Here is a 23,447-nt window from a genome sequence, read left to right as displayed (position 1 = left end):
TGGTGGTATAAAGGCCCCTTGATTGATCGTTTGAAACGAATATTTTCGGTGTACAGTAGTTGAAGAGTCTATCATACATACAAGTGCTTTTTGACTACTCTTTGCCTATTCCTCTACTTGTAAATTTGTAATGGATATGTCAACTAATTCTTTTAATAAATTTCTTTGTTTAACGTTTATTTACTTTCACCAAACCCTGAAATGAAAAAGTTCGACAGACATCATAAGTTCACACCATAAAAGAGATACCAAACACAATCACCGGTTGGTTCGGTTCGGTTCGGTTTTATCTTATTAAAAAAACTCGATCTGTTCGATTCTGAATTTTTCTACTAATAAAAAAAAAAGGTCTTGTTTATATTTATTTCCTTTGTAGCGATTAGCGAGAGAACATCCATTGAAGCAAGCTCTCATCACAGAGAAGAAAAGAGAGACTCTCGATTAGCTCACAGATCCACCACAAATGGATAAAAGTTCCCTCGTATCTGATTTCCTCTCCTTTCTCAATGCTTCTCCCACCGCTTTTCATGCCGTCGGTAATTTCCCTGTTTTCTAGTTCCTCAGAGTTTGAGAGAGTTCTGTTGTGTAAAGTTTTAAAATTGATTTGATTGATTGATCTATAGACGAGTCAAAGAAGCGGCTTGTAAAAGCTGGGTATGAGCAAGTTTCTGAGAGAGATGATTGGGAACTCGAGGCCGGCAAAAAATACTTCTTCACCAGAAACTACTCCACTATTGTTGCTTTTGCCATTGGTCATAAGTAAGTACCACTCATTGTTGTTGTTGTTTCTACTAATCTAATATAGCTGCTGAGTGAAAGTGAGAATCTTTTGGATTTTGTTTTTTGCACAGATACGTAGCTGGAAACGGGTTCCATATCATAGGAGCTCACACTGATAGCCCTTGCCTCAAATTGAAGCCTGTATCAAAGGTAGGTTCCCATTTGGATTCAGGATTCTCACTTTCCTTTTTAAATTATTTGACAAGAAAGTGTTTTGACAGATAACTAAAGGTGGATTCTTGGAGGTTGGTGTTCAAACATATGGAGGTGGCCTGTGGTATACCTGGTTTGATCGTGACTTGACTGTTGCTGGACGTGTTGTTTTAAAAGAGGAGAAAGCAGCAGGTTCTGTCTCTTATTCTCATCGCCTTGTCAGGATTGAGGATCCTATTATGAGGATTCCTACCTTGGCCATCCACTTGGACAGGTTTAACTTTGTGGAATACTTCTTTGACTCTTGTTTCTAATTGAGTTTGCGATTAGCAGACGACTCTATATGTTTCTCAATTATTTTATGTAGACAAGTTATAATAAGAGACTTTTTCCTTTTTTTGCCTTGCTGACAGGAACGTGAACAGTGAAGGTTTTAAGCCAAACACTCAGACACAGCTCGTTCCTTTACTAGCAACAGCGATCAAGGTGCGCTTTTAGTGTCTGCTATGTTTTTCAGAACAAACTTAAAATGAGACAATTGTTACTGGACATGGAAGCCATTTTCACTTATTTCTTTCTTAGTTCCGCTGTTACGTTCAGTCTTGCTAAAATGTTTGTTTGGACATTAGCTATCTTTGTGAACCCTTTTTATCTGTGATGTCAAACCGTGTTAGTCGAGTTTGCAGCAGACTTAAAATTCTTGCCCTTTTGCATTTTATTTACATTTTGTGATATATATTTGAAGGCGGAGCTCAATAAAATGCCAGCTGAAGATAGTGAACTTGATGGAGGAAAGATGTGCACTCAAACTAGTTCAAAATCAAAGCATCACCCACTTCTTATGGAGGTCTAATTGAAATATGAGATTTGTAGTTTTCATTGTGAATGTTAGATCTTGCTCTTGTTTAATAATCAACTGGTCCTTGTTTTTTTTCTTCTACTTCTTAGATTATTGCAAATGCGCTGGGTTGTAAACCTGAGGAGATATGCGATTTTGAGCTGCAAGCATGTGACACTCAGCCAAGCATTCTAGCTGGTGCAGCAAAAGAATTTATTTTCTCGGGAAGACTAGATAATCTCTGTATGTCATTTTGCTCTCTGAAGGTACGTTTTTCACTTTTACTTTTTAGAGGAATATATGAGTCCATGGTCTATATTCCCTGATCTTAACTATGCCTTAGTTAGCCTCCACTCTCTCCATATTCTTCACATATAAAAACATGTGTTTAAGCCCAATATAACTTATGTCCACCTAGTAGATGTTTCTGTGCAAGTATGTTAACTCATTTTGAGTGTATGTTTTGATATGGGTCACATCAAAGTGAGCAACTCTTTGTGTTTTTTCTGTGTGCGACTAAAGCATCTCTAACGATGTGCCCCTTTCTTTGAATGGTACTCTATATCTAACTTTATCCATTATGTTACTGAATACATTGATGAACAACTGTCAGTCGACTCGGGTGCTTAATTAATCTGTCTGCAATTGCATATCTCTTATTCTAATCTGATGCTGAACTATATGTTTGTACATAGGCACTTATAGATGCAACGTCTTCTGAAAGTGACTTAGAGGAAGAAAGCGGAATAAGAATGGTGGCACTATTTGATCATGAAGAAGTTGGTTCCAATTCAGCACAAGGAGCTGGTTCCCCTGTCATGATTGATGCTATGTCACACATCACAAGTTGCTTCAGTTCTGACACTAAGGTAGCAAACGCATTGAAGTGATAGACATTAAACTGGGCTTGTGTTATACTTTTTGTTCCTGGTTGCTCATTATAATTCACTATTATTTAATCGTTACAGGTACTTAAGAAAGCGATTCAAAAAAGTTTGCTAGTATCCGCTGACATGGCACATGCTTTACATCCAAACTTTATGGTAATCATTTCATCATTTGGCAATATTTTTTAATTTTTATGCAGATAAGTTGATGTCTATCCTTCCTTGCATTGTGATTTCATGTTTTTTAGGACAAACACGACGAGAATCATCAGCCGAAGATGCATGGAGGACTTGTCATCAAGCACAATGCAAATCAACGTTACGCAACCAATGCCTTAACTTCCTTTGTATTCAGAGAGATAGCAGAGAAGCATAATCTTCCTGTTCAGGTATGATTTGCCTGAGAGTGATCCAGAAAATTTTCTTACTCATTACATATTATATATGAGTATGGACAGGTTTGACCAAAAATAATAATAATGAGTATGGGGATAAAAACTGCAGGATTTTGTGGTGCGTAATGATATGGCTTGCGGATCTACCATTGGTCCAATACTAGCAAGCAGTGTGGGGATAAGGACTGTTGATGTTGGAGCTCCTCAGCTCTCGATGCATAGCATCCGTGAGATGTGTGCTGCAGATGACGTGAAGCATTCATATGACCACTTTAAAGCTTTCTTCCAAGAGTTCACTCACCTTGACGCCAAACTCACTGTTGACGTTTGAGAGCTTCTTATATTTTATTTTGCTTTTTAAGTTGGAACTGAAGAAATCTTAATCATTTGTTAGGACTTAATGTTTACAGTAATAAGGATTTTATAGCAATGTTATGTTGCTTGGGGTTATCATCAATTTATTCTTCTGAATATTCATCAACTTCTTAATAAAAATATTTCATTGAGGTGTTTATGTCAATTATCTTGATACTTTTGTTGCGGTTCCAGGCAATCCCGTTATGGTCCATGATGATGATTTGTCGGACTCTTAACAAATCACAAATTTGGTCCCAAGCATGTAAATGTCATGGATTGAATAGAAAATGCACGACATGTTCACTTGTATTTGTACTAAAATCTTGTGAAATATTTCTATTAGGTTTGACCTAATGAACATCTCAAAATGTGATAAGAAAAATAGCTCTTGTGGAAGCCAATCATGCCTCAAACAACAAGTGCTTTCTACATATTTTATTTCTTACGTATACAAGATCATAAAGTGAGTGTGTTCAACAAAGTTTTTAACCTTCAGTAGTGATAAGAGAGTAAAAAATAGTTAAGTAGAAGAAACCTAGTTTTCAGTCAAAAGCAGGAGGAAGACCTTTGTTATTATACTTTGTACAGTCAAATGGTCCTACAACTTGATTACTCTTCTTCTTGACCTGGCCATCACAAAAGACAAAATGGGTTCCTCAAGTTAGTTTTCACGAACTAATTTATGACATCTACTTATCTTTTGAATGAAGGTATTTGATAAGTTGGTCAGTTAATGAAGATTATAACAAAATTAAGAGATATTAATCAACCAAACTAATAAAGTCCAAATGTTTTGAAAGTCCCAGTGTTTCAACTTGTTTCCTAATATCAAAACCAAATGGTAATGAGAGAGGGAGAGAGGATTATACCGGAGACCATGGACCTGGTTCAGGAACAGATTTCTCTGTTGGTGAATGTTGCACACGTCCACTTTTCAGTGTTAAAATTTCCTGTATATTTAACAGAAGAATTCTGCTGAGACATTACCAAAATATGTATTATATGCAATAACAGCAAGTGGGTCTTCAGTTCATTATCAAGGTTTAATTCATATATTTGAGAAATTTATACCTCCCCAGCAGCTTCAATTGCAGCTAACCACTCGTCAGAAAATGGAACAGCATTTGGAGGCTTTACAATTATAGGATCAGGTTTCTTCTCAAGTTTAGCATCCCTATTTAAACAGTGAATTATCAGCGGATTTCTTAAAAATAAACTGCAATGGAGGAAAAGAAAAGGATTACAAGCGGAGAATATATTACTTACAGTGGTATCCTCTTATCATTGCCTTCTGATGTTTTGCTTTCTAATGTCAAAATGTCATCGCTGAATACATTGGACTCGTTAGTCTGCATATCATCTCTGACTGAGAAAGTCTCTTTCATGGCTACTGGAGTTCCTGATTCTTCCACTCTGGGCGCAAGTGCTACAGGATCAGGAGAGATCTTTACAATTTGAACTTCCTCTCCTTCATGGGGGACGATTTCTTGACCAGAAACCTGTGCACTGAAATCCTTTTCAGCATCTATCTGGAATTTAGCTTTTACAACATAGTTATGCTCAAGGCCTCCAGAATTTGAATCATCTTTTGACATCCCTACAGGTATTCTGGAAAAAACTGTGCTCTCATTGAGATACTCAGGATTTCCGAATATAGAATCCGAGGAACTGATTGATTCACTTAGTAGAGTATTAGTTTTTCCACACAGGTCTGACGCAGTATGGATGTCTTCTACTTCGGGATATTCTTGCTTAAGAATGCCCTTGACGGAAAACTCATCAATGTCACCAGTGAGCTCTGAACCAGTAATCACATCCACCTCTGTGCGCTCCAAATTATCCTCAGGCTCCTCATCTGAACAATCTGAGTCTGTAACCAAGTCCATGTCTTCCAGCTCTAAGTTATCTTCAAGCTCCTCATTTGAATAAGAGAAAACAGCAGCAGATTCATCTTTTTCTGGAGAACAACCAACTAATGTTCCAAGTTGATCAGCTTGCTTCGTTACACAACCATCATTTACATCAGATGTAATTTCACTACTCGAACTATTGTATTGCTTCTGCTTTTCAGAAGTTGATTTCTCCGGGAAGGGTTTAATCTCCGTGCTAACTTCAACGGAGGAAGGCATTAGTAATTTCACTTGTTCCATGTTGTCAGCATCGGAAGAACCAGTAAAGCTTTCTATCTGCATATCAGACTCATCAGCTCTTTCGTCCCTAGTCAAGACATCTATCTCATGACCACCCTCTTTCATCTCAAAGACTAATTGGCTCGACAAATGTTGTTCTTCAGATTCTCTAAACCAGTCTTTGCATGCAGAAAATGGACCAATGAAATCAGCATCACAGTTTGTCTCTGTGCAATCGCTTATTTCAGTTCTCTCCTCCGTTTCTAATACAGCTTGACCATTACACACCATGTTATGATCACACAAGATATTCGAAACCGCATTTTCCTCAAGCTGGTTGCATGGTGACTGAACACAATCTGGTGCTTCAGCAGGCCGAAAAGGTATGAAAACATTTTCAGTATTACCTAACCTATTTTCTGAAGAAAAGGGACTNGTATGGATGTCTTCTACTTCGGGATATTCTTGCTTAAGAATGCCCTTGACGGAAAACTCATCAATGTCACCAGTGAGCTCTGAACCAGTAATCACATCCACCTCTGTGCGCTCCAAATTATCCTCAGGCTCCTCATCTGAACAATCTGAGTCTGTAACCAAGTCCATGTCTTCCAGCTCTAAGTTATCTTCAAGCTCCTCATTTGAATAAGAGAAAACAGCAGCAGATTCATCTTTTTCTGGAGAACAACCAACTAATGTTCCAAGTTGATCAGCTTGCTTCGTTACACAACCATCATTTACATCAGATGTAATTTCACTACTCGAACTATTGTATTGCTTCTGCTTTTCAGAAGTTGATTTCTCCGGGAAGGGTTTAATCTCCGTGCTAACTTCAACGGAGGAAGGCATTAGTAATTTCACTTGTTCCATGTTGTCAGCATCGGAAGAACCAGTAAAGCTTTCTATCTGCATATCAGACTCATCAGCTCTTTCGTCCCTAGTCAAGACATCTATCTCATGACCACCCTCTTTCATCTCAAAGACTAATTGGCTCGACAAATGTTGTTCTTCAGATTCTCTAAACCAGTCTTTGCATGCAGAAAATGGACCAATGAAATCAGCATCACAGTTTGTCTCTGTGCAATCGCTTATTTCAGTTCTCTCCTCCGTTTCTAATACAGCTTGACCATTACACACCATGTTATGATCACACAAGATATTCGAAACCGCATTTTCCTCAAGCTGGTTGCATGGTGACTGAACACAATCTGGTGCTTCAGCAGGCCGAAAAGGTATGAAAACATTTTCAGTATTACCTAACCTATTTTCTGAAGAAAAGGGACTGTCTACATCACCCTTTATTGAACCAAAATCCCCATTGAAAGTTGGGTCTGCAGTGAAGGAATCCAAAACCTCAGGCTGCTTTGCTACATCTTCAGTAGACTGATAGACAATCAACGCATCTTTTTCTCCAGAAAGACAAGGACTAATCTCCTCTTCAATTCCAGGGTGCACGCATCCATTTAGAGGTTGTCCATGTACGTCCGGTGTATCAAAATGTCTACTAAAATCATTGGTGGAACACATATCTTCTTCCTCCCGATTGCTGACTTTCAACTGTGAGTAGTTATCAAACAGTGTCAACTCATCGCAAGGAGGACCCTGCATCGGGGATTCCATAGAATCTTTCAGCGGTGAAGCACAGTATTCTTTGTCTGAGCAGCAAGACTTCCTTCTCTCATCCCTATTATCGTCAGACATATTACCATCATGCACATTACTTTTGCAGCCTGAGTGCGGCATCGCACTATTACTCTGGAATTCTTCACTCTTTGCAGTAGAAATCTTCTCAGATGTACAATAAGTTACATCATCCATAGCTAATTTTCCAGTATCACCTTGCACGGTACATTGGTGCTGCAGGTTTTCATTTATCTGAGAACTCAATGAACAACACAACGCTTTGGATTCTACTTCCTGGGTGCTTTTCAAGTCCACTTTCACCTTTTCTTGTGAAGGTTTGGGTAATATAGATTGAGCAGAGAATTTTGCAGTGGAACCTGAACTGCTGAAGTTTCCAGTTGCTGCCTTTGAGTTGACACGAGGAACCTTTTCAGCAATTTGGGGTTTCTTGAAGGTAGGGATCGAAGAAAAATGAGAGGCTGAACAAACATCAGATCTGGCTAGCTGACTATTTTTGTCTCCTGCACCGTGCGACGGTTGAGAGTCAGACTGCAAAAATCAGGAATAAGTATGAGAGATTTACAAGCACAAACCCTAGTTATGACACGATATAATTCAGTATATTTCAGTAGTATACCTGACTGAAATAGCCAATGGAAGGTTTTGGCACTCTTAATCCTGATGGTTTTCCCAGTCGTGAAACTGCGGACTGCGTGTTTCCAACTCTATTGCAAGAACTTTGAGCTAACGAGGTGCCCATAGTAATTACATTAGAGTCTGTCGATCCATGACCAAGCATAGCCACAGTTGATGTAGTCACAGGGCCAAGATTGGACTTTCCAACAACAGAATGCTGTGAGTTGGATACTGAAGATATTTCTGATGTTTTGCTGATCTAGAGTTCAAGAAAATGAAATACATTACTCTCAATCGGAAGACAATGGGAAAGAAAGCATTTGCTGCAAATTTCTAGTGCATAAAATATTTGCTATATTGATTTGCAGAGGGGCAGCATAGCTTTACCAGATTTCGTCTAGCTGGCTTCAGAGAGGGCTTAGGAATTGAAGGTTTACTCGCCAAACTGGATTTTGTTTTATTCTTGATGCTTGAAGTGTTTCTAGAGGAACTTCCAGATCCTAAGCTTATCTGAGAATTCTCTGTCGTATCAGAAGAGAAAATCAAGGTAATGCGATCAACAGCAATATATAAACAAGATGTCGCAACAGTATTGTCGACAAAAGTAAGAGAGCAAAAAAAAAACAGGTTATGAGGCATACTTAATTGAGTAGGTTGACTATTTTTCGGTTTGCTTGGACTCTGAGTGGTCCTTTTCATATTGTTTGGAGCTGAAATTGGATCAGATTTGGTTGTAGGAACTTTAGATATGCTCAGCTCCCTGCTACGTGATGTTGTTGTATGCACATTTGCAGGTCTTTTCAGGGTTCAAGGAAGTTAAGGTTAACGAGCAAAAAGAACAAAAACAAGAAAGCAATAGAAGCAGCCAATGATGGTGATTGCCTAAACACTCGTTAATCCAGTCAAGAAAAGGATATGAAGATGAAGGAGGAGGTCGGGGGCAGCCACTGCGCTTGGAACCACTCCTCAATTCCTGAGCTGAGGTAACTTTTTTCGGGGCCTATATTGCAGACATTCAATGTTTAGATAGAATGTGCCTTAAAGAAATTGTAAGAAATGACAGATCACACTCATTAGCTTCATAAAATTTAGGTCCAGTAAACTCACCAAGGAAGACTGAGCTTTAGATGGTGATCCGTACTTCGGCAGTATGCCACTCACAAACTTCTTCTCTCTGTGTTTACTATTCACAGGCAAATCGTCAAATAAGTTTTCTTCAAGTGCTTGTAGTCCTGGTGAAACACTAGTACATTTGGAAGCTGACGTTGACTCTCTATACTCTTCCTGAATGGCAGATAACCGATCTCTACCAATTTGGCAAGCAGTTCCAGTTATTTTAGATAGCTCAGATGAATCCAAAACACCTGGTTCATAACCATATCACACATCTTAGTACCATAGACTAAACAAGAGAATGGTAAACAAATCCATATAAAAAAGGTAAGTCACCTTCTTCCGTTGAAAAAGCTCTATCCCATGCTAAGCTTTTGCGAAGATTAAAACCAGCATTCTTTTTCTTCTTCTTCATCTGCTGTCGCTCCACACTCAATTTGGGCAATTCAACTTTAGAATTCTCCTTTCCTACACTATCTGTATCAACAGTAGGGCATGGCTGCTCCATGCTGTTGTTGTTTCCTGTTACTCTTCCTGCAATAAGAATCCACCTTCATATATCCGCTAAAATACACAAATTTATACTGCACAGTGAACATCTAAAATTCCCCCCATTTTTTCAAACAACGCTAATTCAAATGTTCAACCACTCTACTCTAATAGAAGGAGAAATTAGATTCAAACACTCAATTTAACGACGCTCAGATCGAGAAATCGAAGCGCGCTTACCAATTGGGGAAAAGGGAGGCCGAGTAGGAACGATACGACTCGATCTAGGGATTTGAAGAGGTGAGCAATTCAAATAACTCTTTTCTCGGCTCGAATTAACTTTCTTCGGAGTATTATTCAGAAGCCAATAGTCTTCGTCATCTCCTCCAGAGATATCTAAGAGATCCTTGTCCATTTCTAGCCTCCTTCCGCTTTCTAGCAGTTTCCGAGATCTGACAAGTGGGGAATCCGAAATCGTATAGCTAGCTAGGGTTTTTCCACTACTTACACTGAGAGAAGCTCGTCGGAATAGGCGGATTAACCTAGCCGGTAATCGGAAAATCGTTCGGCCGATGTAAGATTCGACTGTAGAAAGGAATATTCCGGCCTCGTAAGCGGGAAGAGAGGTTGAAAAAAAACTTGAAATTGAAAAAGAAGATCGGACCAAACGTTCTCCTATAATCTCAGGTTAATTTTGTCATTTAATTCTGATATATTGGGCCAGAATTTAAGCCCATATCTACTTTTTGGGCCTCAACCTTACTTTTGGTTATTTTTATAAACGGTACACTTTCTCCGAAGCTTTTTTTTTTTTTTTTTTTTTTTTTTTTTTTTTTTTTNGCAATAAGCGTTCAGGACAGGACAGTCTCTCTGTTTTGGCTACAAAGGGTAAAATCTCTAAAGCAAATCTCTGTTTCTCTATGTTGATGAACTCATTTTCACCTTCAGTTCCATTAAAGAGTTAGGGTTTCAGAGACAAAGAGATGAGGACGATGAATAAAGGTCTCTCCTTTTGATCTTGATTCTATACAAATTAGTGAATTACACAATGTATCATATGTTCTGACTGGTTTCTTTCTATGGAACAGGCAATTGTGTGGATGGTCGTCTTCCAAAGTTCTTCAAAGTGTATTTACCTGATGAATCTGGAGATGATTTGGTAAAGACACACTTCTGTTCACTCTGTTTTTGGTTTGTCTTATATACGTTTTATTTGTAGATTCCTAGTTTTATTGAAACTTTTAGATCCTTTGTCAGGAATTACCCATCTCTTTCAACAGCTTTTTACCAAAGTCGCTGCCTAAAAGTGTAATGGTTAGAAGCATTTATGGAAACATATGGAAAATGGCGTTTAGGAAGTGTTGTGGTGATATTGAGAGATTTGTTATGGTTAATGGGTGGAAGAAGATTGTAAAGGAGGTAGGTTTGAAGGGTGGAGAGTTCTTGGAGTTTGATTTTGATGGCTCTTGGTGTTTCAATTTCTGTGTCTACGGCCGTGAAACGTGTAAAATGCTTAGAAGTTCAGTGCAAATCAAAGAGATCGAAGATGTATCGTTTGATGGTGAAGATGAAAAACATAGTGATGATATTACAGTTCTTGACAATGATGATGATGATGATGGTGTAAATGGTGATCAATACTATGGTGACGAAGATAAATCTACTGAAAGTATCATAGATATCATAGTTATTGATGATGATGATGATGATGATGATGAGAATGAAAAAAAGAAGAGGAGTTAAAACAGAGAGAAAAGAGAAAGGTATGATAGGAACTTTTTGTCTTGTGAAGTGAACTGAGCATCACTTGTCTTTTAATATTCTTGCGTATAAATTTTGATAGGTTCTTTTAGAGAAGATAACAGACAATATCTGGATAATTACATGAACCCTTTCTTTACAGTGAAGAAGAAGGATGCAAAGTGAAAATCTGGTAAGAAATGTAAAATCTCATGTGGTTTTTGCATCTCCATTATCCATCAATTTAAATCATGTACCAATTCTCTTTTATGTTGCTTTCTTTGTAATGCAGCGAATACCAACTAAGGTCATAACTACCAATGGCTTACATTTCCTTGAGTTCATCAATCTGTTTTGTCCACTCCAATGCTATTATACCGCTTCACGATCCAACTATTTCTATCAGTAATAATCCTTTAAAACATCTTCTGTTTACATTTGATTTGTAGGATTAACAATCTAGGCCAAAATATCTCTAATATCTTCGGTTTGGTAGTACAAAAATCAATCTGGTCTGCTTGTAGTTGAAAAACTACGTCAACACTTTGACTAATCACGTTATTATAATACAACTTTCTACGGTTTAGGAACAGCCTTTTGCCCTTTTTATTTTATTTTTCATGAATAAACTACGATTGTGTATGCATGTGTAAATTACTAAAAACCAAAATATGTGATATATTGTCGTATGTTTTTTTTCCCCACGCAACATTTTATATCAGAAAAACGGAGGAAGCATTTTAAAATGCACGTAATTTAAACTCATAAAATATGTTATGTCAAAAGAAAAAAAAAATGTTCTATATATCATATTTTATCATCAATCATAAAAATCAATCTTTATTTATTATTAAGAGAAGATTTCGACACCAATTATCAAAATAAAAAAAAAAGTATATTATATTATTATCAAATGGAAAATTAATGAAAATGTATATTATTCAAAACACAATACAAGAAGAATTCCAAAAACCAAGGGCTTTGAACAACATTGGACTTGGCACTTGTTATTTTTGTCTCTATTTAGACAATCCCCAAGCACAACCAAACCAACAATCAAAACGGTTAAACGCATTTTCCATCTTGATTTAGTTCATGAAAGTTTTTAAAAGAAAAAAAAAAAAGATAGTAAAGGTTATTGGAATACTAGCTTTGACCTTGAGCTCTTTTCTTCGTCTTGGACTTTTTGTCGCTCTTTAGAAACACAAGTTTACCCTTTTTCTGTCTATACACACACACACACACACATTTATACATTCATCAAGCCAATGAAGGAGTAAAGGAAGATACAATGGTGTCCATAAGGGCTTTTTGCTATCTTTTTATATTTTCCATACGTTTTGCAACTACATGCTATCTCCATTGCATATATACAGTGTAAGAGATTATGAGTGCTGGTTTACTTTAGTTTTATCTTCTGGTTTAGTTCTTTGTATAGTACATTTTGGTTAGTATATATAAACACTGTTTTTATAATGATCACTTTAACTTAGGAATTATCATTTTCGTCAAATTTGGAAGTCGCTCTAGATGTCTCTAGTTCTCATGGTTTTGAGTAAGTCATTTTTAATGGATACACTAATATTTTCTAAGAAAATAAAAATAAATGTGGAAGAGAGATGAGCAACACAAATCAATCCAAAGTTGTTAGGTTGAAACAACAATTAAACATGCATGGAAACAAAAGTCCAATATTTATGTCGAAGTCCTGCTGATGATGCCAACATTACTGTATTATTGTTTACAAAAAAACATTATTGCATTATTGTCGTAGTGAAATATGAATATAGGATTATTATGGATTTTGCCACTTCTCACTCCTATTATTTTAAAAATATGTCATTTTCTTCAAATATTCTAATGTGTAAAAATTATGTTTTACAATCTTGAAAAAATGGCAAATCTATGAGATTTTAGCCAAAATGACAAAATCTACAAATACCAAAAAAAAAATGGCTTTTTCATAATTGATTCTAGTGATTATAGCGAAAGGATATCTAGATTATTAAAAGACACAAACAAAGAATATTCTAAAATTAATAATAATAATAATAATAAATTATATTGAGATCCTGAAAAACTGCCTTAAAGTTATTACTGAAGAATCACAGTCTAACACATGCATCTCCTATGCTAAACACTATTCTATTTTAATGTAGTATTAACACTAAATTTTAGTTTTTCTCTAATCAGAACACCAAGTATCACACTTAAACTATTTCAAAACATGTAATATATTATTATATCTATTCATTTCATAATCAATAAAACTATTTCAAAACATATAATATATTATTATATCTATTCATTTCATCATTTTATATCTATTCATTTTATTATTTTTTATATTTGTTTGTTTCATTAATAAAATAAGTAAATAGTTTAGAGTTGTGAATAGTAGTATGGTATCACACTATAGTAGTGTGAATTTTAGAGTTCCATTGAAGAGATTTTAGTGATAAAACTACACTAAAATAATGTTTTGGAGTCCCATTAGAATTGGTCTAAACAAACATATTTTACATGATTAACTATCGTCGATATCATCAAAATGTGCAAGTTTAAATAATTTTGTGACGTATAGCTTTGTAAATTTTTTAAGTGTTTTGGTCTCCCCACTCATTATCTCAATTGAAGTTTGGATTGTAGATTGTTAATACAAGTTGAATATAAGAATATTTATGAAAAAGGTAAACATATTTTGTAAGAGAAATCAATTTAAGAGAGAAAAATAGTAATACATTATTTTGGTCATATAAGAGATGTGATTATTTACTAACAATCTACAGGCTGTATATGGGTGTTCTTTAGTTTTTTTTTAAATTAAAAAGAAAAAACGTTTTTCTTTTTAATGGGAAAATTTTGTTCCAAATGCACCGGTTTGACGAAAAAAAAAAAAATGGACCTGACTCAATCACAACAAATAATAATAATAATAATTAATGATATGATGATATATGAATTTGATCATTATACTATAAGGAAGGTAGTAGTGGGTCTATTACATCGTAGTTGTAAATTTAATTTGGAGTAATATAAGTTTTTTTTTGGTGAAGAAAAAAGATGTGCGTGTAAAGTAAAATAAGATTTCGTGGACGTACAAAAATCAAACATAAATTCTTCTTATCAATAGTTACTAATAATGGGAGAACAATATTAAGAGTTATTATTCTTATTATTCACAATTTGAGTCAGATCCAAAACCTTCTTATGTCTTGTCTTTCCTTTTGTCTTCTCTTCTCTCCTCAGTCCTCTTGTCCTTATGTAACTCATGGCGTCATCGGACAGCCGCTATGGTAGGAGCAACATATACACAAAAATAAAAAACTTGAGGAAAACTTGCGGAAATTTTGCGGAAAACGTGCGGAAAACTTGCGGATTGATTCAACCCTCACGTTTTATCTTCTTTAATGCTAAGAGATTCAAATTTTCTCTATATGAATCTCTTAGATTCATGGCTGTGTTGTTTCATCTTCTTCTCCAATGGTTTCTTCTCTCTTCTCCTCCTCTCCTCTGATCCCATCATTTTCACTTTCAACAACAACTTCTCCTCCTCACGTCTTTGTTACGACCCTTAAATCATCCACCCTCCCCAAAAACAAATTTCTCATACTTAAATCCTCCTCTTCACTACCCAAACATCACCAGTTTTATGTTCTTAAGGCCTCAAACATTTCTTCCAAAAATTTCTCAGATGCGTTTTGAAAAACGTCTATGTGGATCCACACAGACAATCCCTAAAAAGGGCGGATGTAGTAGTAAGAGAGGAGGGGGGAAGGGGGGTCAGCTGACCCCATTAATTTTTTTTCTTAATGTTTTTAGTTAGAAATAGTAAAATTCCCCCTCTAAATTTTATATTTTGACCTTATAAAATTTAGAATTTTCATTTGACCCTACAAATTTTGTATTTAGACCACATTTAGAACTAAATTTTCATTTTGATCTTCCAAAAGTTTGTATTTTACCCCATAAAAAAAGAAAATTTTCATTTTGTACTCCTAAATTTTGCATTTTCATCCTTTTAGAAAGAAAAACATTATTTTGACCTCCCTACAGTTTGATTTTGGTTCTGCCATTGATCCCTAACATTATCTTAATTGCAGCTGGCCTCTGAGACCTTCCTCTACATATTTCAGGAAGCTGCGTACGATTTTAACAAAAAGGAAAATTTGTTTGAAGTTGTATTGGAGAAGGAGACGTGCCAGATTAGATTAATATATCAAGAAAACAAAAACATATTTTGATCTAATAGTTGAGAAAAAGGAACTCCAAGTTGGATACATCTTCAAATCCACATTTGATCAAGGGCAGAGACTTCAAGCTCAAGGTGTAGGTTTTGGACTACCAAATCTCGCATCCCCTCTTCTATATTCTCCTACACTCTTATCATATATATACAAACAGTAACATTTTCTTCTCCCTTTTTTTAATACAAGGTCATATAAGCCATGTCAGAGGGAAATACACCAATGATGTGGCTTCTAAGAACATATTAGTTATGTGGTGACATATGATAAGGATACACGGTTTGATGTGGTGGTCTTTAGAGGTTTCTTTTTTACTTATATTAGAGGACAGTAAGTCACACAGATGGAGAACCACATGGCCGCAACAACATGTGATACGCCTTTCAATTTCTTGAGGAGGAGTTCAGACCATCTCATTAACCGTCTCTTGCATTCTTTTCACCCTTGATAAATAAATACTGTAGCAAAAAAGTTTTTTTTTTGTTCTGTTGTTTATATCTCTATGAAAGCAACGAACAACCTATATGTAGAATTACACATGCTATACTTGTCAGAAATTTTAGTGGCAGGAAATATCAAACTTTAGTCAATTTGGCCTATGGTAGAGATTGTGGTTTCAGCATAGTTTGGCTTTGACTTGTATATGATTGCTTATGAATCTATAGAAACGTTTTGTGGGTGTACTTAACTTCGTTGATCAATGTATCTCAATTTCTATTATAGACCAACATGAGTGACCATGGAGAGAAGACCTGCCCACTGTGTGCTGAAGAGATGGACCTGACTGATCAACAGTTGAAGCCTTGCAAATGCGGCTATCAGGTATTTCATCTACCTTCAGGTATACTGCTTAGTCTTGAAACTGAGTATTATAGTAGGGAGAACAGTCTTAAAACTGAGTTGTTCTTTTCGTTACCTCTTTTCAGATAAATGTTGAAATTTTTGTGTTTGGAGTTATGAATTGCATGTTTTTATTACAGGCATGCGTCAATCCTGATTGTCTCTATTTGCATGAGGTTGGTTCTCAAGAGGATAGCTTCACAAATATGAATTCATATCAACTTATACAAGTTAAAATTTGACCATCTAATATTTTATATTCCCTCTGGCATTCATGATTGTTCTGTTTCCTGGATCCGTTTTACTTCGTACGTAGTATATGTAAAATATGATGGTTGGTTTAGTATTTTTGGATGATTAGTTAAGTCTTATAGTAATTTTGAAGGAGTAGAGTTCAACAAATCACTGGAGAAACAAATATTCTGCAGCACCGTTCATGGAGCATACTACCTCCACCACTGGATGCTTATTGCAGTGACATTTCTTCTGCAAAACCAGTTGTAAAGGTTCCTTCAACTGTAAGTCCAGTTCAATCTCAACTTTCACTTGACATGACGTGTTATTTGGCTTGAGTCATGTGTTCACGGTTTTTATCTAATTTTTCATGTTCCATTTTGGATACAAATCATAGTGAAGAGGATCTTTCTTGTTGTTCTTGTCAATGTTGTTGGTGTCATAATGAGTTTTCTTCTGTATATGAAATTTATAGCGTCGTTCAGAGTGTCGAAAGAACAAAACACATACAAAAATATTTATATGTTTATACGGAATAGAAATAAAAAAAAGACCCAACAACTGTTCCAAAAGTACAAGAAGAACAAATGAGAAAAGCTTAGTGACCGGTTAGTTAATGCAGACTCAAAAAGTACAAGAGCACGGCTGAGTTTTGTAAACTCAAAAAAGTACAAGAACAAGAACAAAAATCTGATTGGTCCACTCGAGAAAAAGTTTGGTAAATTGAAGAGGAAAGTTGAGGGGTCAGACAATCAGGAGATTCGGTAGTATAATCAAAATGAACAAAGTGAAGTTTACTGATAAAGTGGTTTGTGAGTTCGAAAAGGAGATGGATGGTTTGGTTCGCGAAATCAAGGTCCATGTTATAAGAGGATGATCTCTTGATAAAGCTATATGCATTTATATGAGTAGAGTACTTATGTTGATGTTGTTTATACAAATCTATACTTCTAGATTTTGTTTGTGCGCCTGCAACATGAAGTGTCAATATCAAGTACGTTGTTCAGAAAATGTCGTCCTTTGTACCAGTGCAAGGTTGAATTAAATCTCAAAGACATTAGTAAAATAATGGGTTGAATTCATATGTTGTTACAAACTCACCAAGGAAGATTGGACAAAAGCTTTTACAAACCCTTCTCGATTATTGTTTGTGGCTCTTAGCTTACGACTATAGGCTAGATTGGCAAAGCGGAGAGGGGAGCAACAATGGTAAGCAACTGAAGCAGGGGCGGGGAGGAGGGAGCTGTGAGCGGGGGCTGGGAGTAAGACCTAAAATATATATTTATTTTTTTTATAAATAAAAATTCTTTGTTTTGAAACAAATTTATTTAGAACTAATTTTATTAAAAAATAAAATTATGAAAAATATCTACGAAAGCAAAAAAACAAATAACGAAAAATTAGCAATTTTATAAATTAAAATTAAATATATATTTTGAAAATATTAATTTTAAATTTGAATTAGGAAATATTGAAAGCATATTCCAATATATTGTTTCTTATTTGGACTCAAGTTAAATATTTTTTTACCAGAATATTTTGGTTTCAAAATTAATATATTTAAGTGATAATTGTTTAAAAATAATAGTCCAAACTCTCCCATATCCAGCGTGATAACCCTTAAGTTTTTAGAGCAGTTACCAGTTTTTCTTACAGATGTGAAAGGAGTAAAAAAAAATCTTGATTGGCGTTGACTCATACCGTTTCCCACATAACGCTCCTACAAACGCTTTGCCAATCTAGGCTTATATCGCCATTTAAGCAATATAGATTGACCCGAACTTTAGGCCCATTTCTTGTATTAGTGGGCCTTAGCGATACTTTAGTTCTCTTAACGAATTATTTTTGAATAAGAAGAGTACTACTATTAATGGTCTGTTTTCCATTTGAAGCACTAAGCATCGAAACAGAGAGAACACTCTGTTTTTGCAAGTTTTAGCTACAAATGGCCAAAACCTTTTAGATCAATCACATCTGAAAAAACTAAGATCTGGAGAAACTTTGTTCACCTTTTTATTTCCTACTAAAAAAATTAGGGTTTCAGAGAGAGAGAGAGTGTCTAAGAACAACAAGAAACTGACGACAATGAACCAAGGTTTTATCACCTCCTCTGTTCCTGATTCTTCCATCGTAATCTGTTCTTCTAGACATTGATGTTCTTACTTTTATTCTTTTGGAACAGGAACTTATTCGGATGGTTCTACTTCCAAGTTCTTTAAAGCTTACCTTCCTGGTGAATCCGGAGATGATCTGGTAATAAAACACACTTCTCTTAACTGTTTTTGCTTTTTTACGTATTCTGGTTGCTTGAAACTTGCAGAAACTTTTCAGGTACTACCCATTTCTTTCAACAGATATTTACAAAAATCTTTGCCTAAAACTGTAACTGTTAGAAGTGTTAGTGGGAATATTTGGAATATGGTGTTGAGGAAACGTGGTGGTGACTATGAGGCTGAGAGATTTGTTATGGTTAAACGGTTGGAAGAAGATTGTTAAGGACGAAGATCTGAAAGACGGAGATCTCTTGGCATTTGAGTTTGATGGCTCTCGTTGTTTCCATTTTTGTATCTATGAGCATGAGACAGAGTGTAAAAGGATTAAGAGAAGTTCAGATCAGAACGAGGAGATCAACATGGATTCTGATGGTGAAGAAGAAACTTGGGCTAGCAATGATGTTACCGTTCTACATGATGATGATGATTCTGAAGATCCTGATTATCATGATGCTGCTGTTGAGGATTCTGATGATGATACTGCTGAGGATGAGGATGGTGAGCATGAGGATGAGAATGATGGTAAGAACCCCCAGTTTACTGTGACACTCAATCCAAAGAGGCAAAGCCAGCTGGTAAGCAAAAAAACTGAATGTTAAAGATATTTCAACACTTCCATTTAAACATCTTTAGGGTTGTTTTATGTGAATGCATCAATTATACGGATAATTTCGCTATGTTATATGATGTTTCTTTCTTGATGCAGCACATACCGGCTCATGTCATAAAGGACTATGATTTAACCTTCCCGGAGCGTATAACAGTCGTGGACAAATTGGGATCATTGGAGAAAGAAATCAAGATTCAGGTGAATGGCTGCGTCTTTGTCAAGGGATTTGGAAGTGTTTTCAGAAGGAACAAAATGAGGACGACTGATAAAATGATATGCGAGGTTAAGAAGACTGGGACTAATCTGGTTCACACCATCAAGGTCAACATTATCAGCGGATGATTTCTTCACTAAGCTTTTATGCGTCTTATGTGTCATAGCTGTGAGTTGGTTTTATTGTGTTAGCAATGCTAAATCGCTATCTATGGATTTGGTTTATAACTAAGGATTTGGTCGTTAGAGATGTTTTAAAGTTAAAATAAGATACTTTCCTATAAAGAGGTTCCTGAATCTCATCAAATCTCTCTGTTTTCTCCTGCAACAATGTCTTTAAAGCATATCATGTTGTCTTGCTGTCTGCAACAACTAGGGTCCGAAACAGTCTTTTCATACAAATAGCACTTACATTGTTCGGTGGAGTAAATCAAATGACATTAAAGTATAGTGACAATGGGTTTGGATTTGTATCTTGTTGTTGGCACAACTTCTGGTTACAAACTTACAAATCAAAATAAGAAAAGAGAACCAAACACTAGCAATATGTCGCAATAGATCATCATATTGGACTTCAACAATAAGGGTCCAAGTTATGTCCAACTACAGGGCTGTTTAGGGACCTGCAAGTTCATGTAAAGAGAATGTTATTAACTCCTAGTGTTATATGATCTTTAAGAAAAGGGTCGACAGAGAAGCAGAAGACACGAGGAGAATAATGCTACAAACCTCAGCCGTCTTCTATTCACTAAACATTTCTTCTTCTGCTTACAAGTTTATCCATTAAAAATCATGAGGTCGTGCTGAAATATGAGGCAAATACTACCACAAACTCTGGGAGTTTTCCATCAAAATCTTGATCTGGCCGGACTAAACAACTGAAGTTACTATTATACCCCATCGCGACTCGTCTCTGTCACTCTGTGACACAGGACAATACTGTCATATTAAAACTCTATCTAGAATGGATCAAAATTTAAGCCCATTTGTTTTCGTGGGCCTTAGCGAATGCTTTTGTTCTCTAACGAATCTTCTTTCAACAAACGACGTCGTTCGGATAGTGGTTTTTCCATTTGAAGCAAGAAGTAGAAACAGAGAGAAAACCTCTGTTTTCCAAGTTTTTGCTACAAAAGTCTAAAAGCCACTCAAGAAACATTGCGATCTGAGAAAACTGGGGGTTTGAAACAACTTTACTCACCTTCCTATTCCATCAGGAACTAGGATTTTCAAATCGCAGCTCTACATCGAAGTAAAAGTAGTTTGTACCAGTCCTTGGAGTTTTACATTTTCCATTTGAAGCAACAAGCGTTCAAGTCTCCATTTTTGCTACAAAAGGAAAAATATCTAAATCAAAATATAAGATCCAGGGAGCGAGACAAGTAGCACAAAGAAGTGAAGATGAACAAAGGTTTCTGCTTTGGACTTTTTTTTTTTGTTCTTGATTCTACAATTACACAATGTATATCCTCTGTTCTCATTTTTTTTTGCTTTATAATAGGAAACTCTTCGGATGATTGTCTTCCAAAGTTCTTCAAAGTGTACTTACCTGATGAATCCGGCGATGATCTCGTAAGAAAAAACACTCTTCTCTTCACTCTGTTTTTGTTTTTTTTTTTGGTTTTGGTTTCTGAGATGTTCAAATGTAGATTTCTATTTTGGTTGAGACTTTCACATATGTTTGCAGAAAATACCCATTTCTTTCACCAGCTTTGTACCAAAGCCTTTTCCTAAAACTGTAACGGTTAGAAGCATTTCTGGGAGCTCTTGGGAATTGGCGTTTAGGAAATGTAGTGGTGATGTTGAGAGCTTTGTTTTGGTTAATGGGTGGAAGAGAATTGCTAAAGATGAATATCTCAAGGGTGGAGACTTCTTGGAGTTTGAGTTTGACGGCTTTCGGCACTTCAACTTCTGTATCTACGAGCGTGAGACCATGTGTAAAAGGGTAAGAAGTTGTTCAGAGCAAAGCCAGGAAGTCAAAGTTGAATCTGAGAGTGAAGAAGAAACTCGAGCTACTGATGACGTTTTAGCTCCTGATGAAGAGGATGAAGAGGATGATGATGATGATGATGATGATGATGATGAGGATGATTCTGATTATGATAGTGATGCTGCTCTTGAGGAAGAAGATAATGATGGTGATAAGTCTGATGACTATGTTGTTGATGATGCTGTTAGTGAGGATGGTGATGATGATGATGATGTTGAGGATGTTAATCTTGGTGATGATGCTGCTGGCGATGATCGCCATCTTCTGGATGATCCCGAGAATCCATCTTTTACTCTGAGACTGAATCCGAAGAAGCAAAGCCAATTGGTAAAGATTTGAATGTTAAAAGAGCTTTCCATTTATGAGTTTTTTATGTGAACGCTAATACAAATATAACAATCAGTTTATGCTTTGTTTTTTTTTTGATGTTTCTTTCATAATGCAGCTCATCCCAGCTCAAGTCATAAAAGACTATGGCTTGCATTTCCCTGAGAGTATCACTATCGTTGATCCACTAGCGAAAAAATTCGGGACATTGGAGAAGCAGATCAAGATTCAGACGAATGGCACTGTGTTTGTCAAGGGGTTTGGCAGTATCATCAGAAGAAATAATGTGAAGACAACGGATAAGGTGATATGCGAGATCATGAAGACGGGTGATAGTAACCTGGTTCAAACAATGAAGATCCACATTCTTAGTGAATGATCCGTCATGGATCTCTTTAGTTATTTGTTTCAGTGGGTTTTTAAGTTAAACCAAGACTACGGTGGTTTATTAAATTCATGTAAAAGAGTCTCTCTATTTTCTGAATCCAGTCAGATCTATATAATGTCTTGTGTTGTTGACTATACAAATCTATCTATTCTTGTTTTGTGTGGCTGCCTGCAACAACTAGTGAAAAAGTCTCCCAGTAGCTTCATACAAATAGAATGCATTGTACTTACATTGTATGGATTCATCTTAGAGATATTATAGTAAAATTACAAATGGGATAGGGTTTCTGTTTTGGTATTAGCCCTCAGTATATGTTACAAATTACAAGCAGAAAGATTACCACACAGTGACAATAGATTTTAGGAGAAATCGTCGTATTGGCTGGCCTTCCACGGTTGGGTCCAAGTTATTCCAACTTCAGGGTTGTCTAGAACCTGCACGTTCACGTATGAAGAGTGTTATTACAAGTAGTTTTTATAGGACCGTAAGAAAACTATTGCCCTATATATGTGTTTGGGATTGACAAAGAAGCTGCAAACAGGAGGAGGGTAATGCTACAAAACTTGGAAACTCTGCCTTAGTCTTCTATTCACTAAGCATTTCTCATACTTTTTGCATGTTTCCATCAAGGTTCATACTAGTACTATCATGTCAAACTCTAAACTCTAGGGGTCTTCCATCAAAATTGGGTTCTTTTCATGTGGATAGTAAGAGTAACATAATGAACATGAGGATGAAACTGCAGCTTCTGTGCTGAGTCAAAAAGATGAGTTGAACGTTGTTGTTTCTCAGAAAGTCTAACCTTAATTAGACGGAGGGGGGAGGAAGCTATGGTGGTGGTTGTGAGCGGTTCATGAGATTGTGGTGGTGGTTCTGAGATGTGTAGTCAGATGGGTGGACGACATAGAGACCGGGCTGATTCAGATTGAAAAAGGGCTGAGAAGGATGAGGTGTAGCTGGCGATGAAGGCGGGCGTGTATCTGAGAGTGAGAATCCTGATGATGCTGCATTTGAGAACAGTGGCGGTGCTGTAGCTGCTACAGCGGTCCCACCACTGGACTGATCATGCCCTTGCCATGTCCTGGCTGGAAAGCTTTGATGAGAACGTAACATTGGACCTTTCTCTGGCGTTCTTTCCTGGAGACAAGAGCTGAATTTTTAGCACAGAAGATTATTCACTGAAATCTTCAC

The 23,447-nt window shown here is 36.3% G+C and overlaps 4 protein-coding genes, 1 long non-coding RNA gene and 2 pseudogenes across 5 annotated transcripts in view; 4 read left to right on the top strand and 3 right to left on the bottom strand.

Annotated features, from left to right (window-relative positions):
* LOC104726613 (probable aspartyl aminopeptidase) lies at positions 364-3,567 on the top strand. Its single transcript, XM_010445505.1, has 11 exons — positions 364-536; positions 624-759; positions 852-930; positions 1,002-1,207; positions 1,347-1,419; positions 1,679-1,780; positions 1,882-2,037; positions 2,467-2,640; positions 2,740-2,814; positions 2,907-3,047; positions 3,163-3,567. Exons 1-11 carry the CDS (start codon positions 464-466, stop codon positions 3,382-3,384), a joined length of 1,437 nt encoding a protein of 478 aa, XP_010443807.1. The 5' UTR covers positions 364-463; the 3' UTR covers positions 3,385-3,567.
* LOC104726612 lies at positions 3,709-10,055 on the bottom strand. Its single transcript, XM_010445504.1, has 12 exons — positions 9,638-10,055; positions 9,245-9,442; positions 8,903-9,159; positions 8,713-8,795; positions 8,437-8,600; positions 8,183-8,316; positions 7,797-8,054; positions 6,336-7,708; positions 4,677-5,513; positions 4,482-4,584; positions 4,280-4,360; positions 3,709-4,036 (listed from the first exon to the last, which is right to left on the bottom strand). The coding sequence occupies exons 1-12, from the start codon at positions 9,810-9,812 to the stop codon at positions 3,953-3,955; spliced, it is 3,747 nt and encodes a 1,248-aa protein (XP_010443806.1). The 5' UTR covers positions 9,813-10,055; the 3' UTR covers positions 3,709-3,952.
* Positions 10,292-17,335, top strand: LOC104726611 (annotated as a pseudogene).
* Positions 18,457-19,820, top strand: LOC104726610 (annotated as a pseudogene).
* Positions 19,931-20,375, bottom strand: LOC104726609. Its single transcript, XR_758076.1, has 2 exons — positions 20,284-20,375; positions 19,931-20,177 (listed from the first exon to the last, which is right to left on the bottom strand). It is a non-coding gene; the product is annotated as an uncharacterized LOC104726609 (long non-coding RNA).
* Positions 20,674-22,360, top strand: LOC104726608 (B3 domain-containing protein At5g60130-like). Its single transcript, XM_010445502.2, has 4 exons — positions 20,674-20,962; positions 21,053-21,123; positions 21,239-21,868; positions 21,987-22,360. Exons 1-4 carry the CDS (start codon positions 20,953-20,955, stop codon positions 22,245-22,247), a joined length of 972 nt encoding a protein of 323 aa, XP_010443804.1. The 5' UTR covers positions 20,674-20,952; the 3' UTR covers positions 22,248-22,360.
* LOC104726607 (AP2-like ethylene-responsive transcription factor TOE2) overlaps positions 22,435-23,447 on the bottom strand; it is a 4,485-nt gene continuing 3,472 nt past the window's right edge. Inside the window, exons 9-10 of the mRNA XM_010445500.1 lie at positions 23,059-23,393; positions 22,435-22,690 (exon numbers count right to left, since the gene is read on the bottom strand). Coding sequence (XP_010443802.1) covers positions 23,085-23,393 — 309 coding nt within the window. The 3' untranslated portion in view covers positions 22,435-22,690; positions 23,059-23,084. The remainder of the gene's footprint in view (positions 22,691-23,058; positions 23,394-23,447) is intronic.

This window comes from Camelina sativa, chromosome 11, assembly GCF_000633955.1.
Source record: "Camelina sativa cultivar DH55 chromosome 11, Cs, whole genome shotgun sequence".
Taxonomy (NCBI): domain Eukaryota; kingdom Viridiplantae; phylum Streptophyta; class Magnoliopsida; order Brassicales; family Brassicaceae; genus Camelina; species Camelina sativa.
Note: the sequence above shows the minus strand (reverse complement) of the source record. Positions and strands in the feature narration are given on the sequence as shown.